General features: G+C 61.0%; 3 protein-coding genes across 3 annotated transcripts; 2 read left to right on the top strand and 1 right to left on the bottom strand.

Moving 5' to 3' along the window:
- Positions 1–99: 99 nt before the first annotated feature.
- On the bottom strand, positions 100–633 carry SPRG_09699 (hypothetical protein; the record flags this gene model as incomplete). The annotated part of the gene is made up of 3 exons (XM_012348849.1): positions 100–189; positions 237–242; positions 292–633. The coding sequence occupies 3 exons, from the start codon at positions 631–633 to the stop codon at positions 100–102; spliced, it is 438 nt and encodes a 145-aa protein (XP_012204239.1).
- A 341-nt stretch (positions 634–974) lies between these two features.
- SPRG_20840 (hypothetical protein) lies at positions 975–1418 on the top strand (the record flags this gene model as incomplete). The annotated part of the gene is made up of 1 exon (XM_012348933.1): positions 975–1418. One exon carries the CDS (start codon positions 975–977, stop codon positions 1416–1418), a length of 444 nt encoding a protein of 147 aa, XP_012204323.1.
- Positions 1419–2162: 744 nt separating this feature from the next.
- On the top strand, positions 2163–3340 carry SPRG_09698 (hypothetical protein; the record flags this gene model as incomplete). The annotated part of the gene is made up of 2 exons (XM_012348848.1): positions 2163–2513; positions 2559–3340. Coding segments are annotated over 2 exons (1133 nt in total), but the record flags the coding sequence as incomplete, so codon positions are not given.
- Positions 3341–3363: the final 23 nt, after the last annotated feature.

The raw sequence follows: 3363 nt of genomic DNA, 5'->3' as shown, positions 1-3363 counted from the left end.
CCACGTGGCTCTTCTGCCGGCGCTTTGCCCGCCGCGTCGCCTCCATCGGACTCATCGTGGACAGTGTCCTCGTCGTCGTCGTCGTCGTCGTCGTCGTTGTCATCGGCAAAACGCGATAGAGATACCATCGTTACCGGGGTCTCGTCCTCGTTCGAAGAGCAGAGCACGGGGCGCGCGGATGGGCGCCAGCTAAGAACACCCTTGATTTCGTTGTAGTGGGGGCATAATTTAAGTACGTCGCCCTAGCGAGCACGACGTTATGAGTCTTGATGTAGTGCAAGAGAGACGTACGAGAATGGTTTCGTCTTGGTCGATGCCGCTGCCGTACTTGTCGAGCACATTTCCGTACTTGGTCTCCAACTCTTCAATCTTGGCCTTGACGGACTTGTCGCTTCGGTGGAGGCCGTGCTTTAGCAGGTCGGAGGAGATCTCGCCTGCAATCCTGAGCTTGTTCTGGCCGGCTTTCGCCTTGCTGCCGCATTTCCATCGCGCATAGTTGGGGTAGCCGGCGCCGGCGTCGACCGTGAGCCAGTCAATGAGGAGGGCAACGGAGGACTTGCCGCAGCGACACGTTGCTTCAGCGCAGACGTCCTTGTGCCAGTGTATAAGCTTGGTTTTGGCGCCTTCCTCCATTTGAAAATGTCTCGATGTTGTAATCATCCAAGGCCAACTCCGGCCACCTCCAGCCACGGAAATCTCGGGTGGGACGGATGGCCCCGCGCGACTGAACTGGTCCCGCCACGAAGAATCCACCAATTAGATCGCGTACATTTTCGCGGCCGGCGCCGGCGTTGACTTGTTTTTGAACTTTGAAACCCCCGAATTTGCATAGTCAAGCGTTACATCCGGATAGAACGGCAGGTGCAACTTGGCTGCGCCGATCTCGGTGGGCCACGCTGGCGTCCTCGTCCGCATCGGCCAGTGCTTGGACTCGACATAGGACGTTATCTCGCTGCTCGAAGCGCTGCCACAAGATGCACTTGCCGCTGGCTGCACTCCGAACGCTTGTGAGAGCGCCTGGCGCCGTGGAGGACAGCTACTGGCCGCAGGTTTGCATCGAAGACATTGATGGCCAGTACACATCGACGGTGCTTGCTGCGCTGCCGGCCTTTGGCTCCATCTCGATCAATCATCATGGCCGGCGCAATGACGTCCTGCGCAGTCAGAAGATCAAGTCCATGCGCGTCTCCTCGCAACTGCACCGCACCAGCCACGGCGTCCTGTGTCGAATTCCCATGCATTGCAACGGCCTCAACCGTATTCAGGTCGACGACTCAAGTGGGACGCGCCGTGAGCCGCTGCAATCGCCTGTGCGGCCCAGTACGTACGTCACGCGCATAGCCCTCACCGCAGCGGTCGACGATGCGCTTGCAAGCGAGTGCTGGCTACCATCCTCACAGCGTGGCTCTCCAACGTAGTCATAGCAGGATGCAAAGGTAGATGTGCCTCAATGCATGCACCACTGCATTGCATCCCTCTCTCTCAAAGTGAAGTTGGCCCGGACGCTCTCGCGGGCAGTGTCTGATGACCGCCGTGGCGTGGCCGGTCACCTCTTAATGACAAGAAGCCACGTGTACTCCTTGCGTCACTTGCGTCCTGATCAAGGTGTGCCAGCAAGCATGTCATCGCTCTACCTCGGCGCGGACAAGCGGAGCTGCGGCGATGCGTCTTGGCCTCGTCTCGAGCTCGTCCCACGTCGCTTGCACGAGCTTCTATTCGCGGGTCTGCGCAATCGTGTCGACAAATGAAGTGCTGACGTCCTTCGTCGTGCCAGGCGGCAGGCTTGCATGTCTGTAGGCGTGTGCGCACGACGAGCCTCTACCAAGCAGGCCATGGTCGACGTGGTTGTCGCGAGCAGCGCCATGCAGCGGCCAAAGCGACCGTCGAGGCCACGATGGCGTCGTCCTCCCGAGCTCGTCCATGGACGCAGCTATAGCACCATGGGCACATGGACGCTCCTTGCGCGGAGGATGGCGTCGTGGCCTGCGATGGACGCGGTCGTGGTCATGGCCAGCTTCTCGCCGTCGGCGTCATCTCCCCAGGATTCTAGAATCGGTTTTCGTGTTTTTTTGCCGTTGCTTAAATTATTACACTTGGTTTTTGTATGCTGAAGGGCAAAATGCAGGTCAGTGTCGAAATTGCGTGGTGAAGCAGAGGTCGAAATGGCTGCCCGTATCGACGAGGGGCTCTACAGCCGGCAGCTCTACGTCATGGGCCACGAGGCCCAGGCGCGCATGGGCGAGTCCAACGTCCTCCTCCTTAACCTCGATGGGCTCGGCGTCGAGATCGCCAAGAACATCGTGCTCGCCGGCGTCAAGTCGGTGACCGTCGCCGACGACGCGCCATCGACCTATATGGACCTCTCGGCGCAGTTCTACCTTACCGAAGACGATGTCAAGAACCAGGTCGGCCGCGCCGAGGCCAGCTGGCGCAAGCTCGCCGAGCTCAACCCGTACGTGCCCGTGCACCACCATGTCGGTGCCATTGACGAAGCCTTCCTCGAGCAGTTCCGCGTACGTCGAACGGTCCATGCGGCATGTGATCTCACGCTGCGGTAGGTTGTCGTGCTCTGCAATGCGTCGCGCGCCTACGCGACGCAGATCAACCAGATCTGCCACAAGCATAGCATTGCGTTCATTGCGACCGAGGCCCGCGGGGTGTTTGGGTCGGTCTTTTGCGACTTTGGCGATGCGTTTGTCGTCTCGGACAAGGACGGCGAGCAGCCGATCACGTGCATGGTCGCGTCCGTCTCGCCGTTGACCGAGTCGAAGCTCCTCGTCACGGTCACCGACGACGCGCGCCACCAGATGGAGACGGGCGACCACGTGACGTTCCGCGAGATCCAAGGCGCAAGCCACCTCAACGGATGCGCGCCCGTGCCGATCACGGTCACGGGCCCGTACACGTTTACGATCGACACCAAGTCGGGGGCGTCGGGTGCATTTGGCTACGTCACGCAGGTCAAGCAGCCGGTCACGCTTGCCTTCGCGCCCATGGACGTGGCCACCGAGACGCCGGGCGAGTTTCTCATGAGCGACTTTGCCAAGATCGGCCGGTCCGAGGTGCTCCACGTGGCGTTCCAGGCGCTCGACCAGTTTGCCGCGACCCACGGCGCGCTGCCGACGTCGGGTGACAGCGACATGGCCGCGCAAGTGCTCGCGCTCGCCAAAACCATCAAGTCGAAAGACGTCGAGTGGACCGAGGCGAGCGAAGCGGTCGTCCTGGCGCTGGCGCGGTCGGCGCGCGGCGTCGTGTCGCCCTTGACCGCGCTCCTCGGCGGTGTCGTCGGGCAAGAGGCGCTGAAAGCGTGCTCGGGCAAGTTTACGCCGATCCACCAGTGGTTCTACTTTGATGCGATGGAGT

This window comes from Saprolegnia parasitica (genome assembly GCF_000151545.1).
Source record: "Saprolegnia parasitica CBS 223.65 unplaced genomic scaffold supercont2.48, whole genome shotgun sequence".
Taxonomy (NCBI): Eukaryota; Oomycota; class Saprolegniomycetes; order Saprolegniales; family Saprolegniaceae; genus Saprolegnia; species Saprolegnia parasitica.
This window is presented reverse-complemented; position numbering and strand designations above follow the sequence as displayed.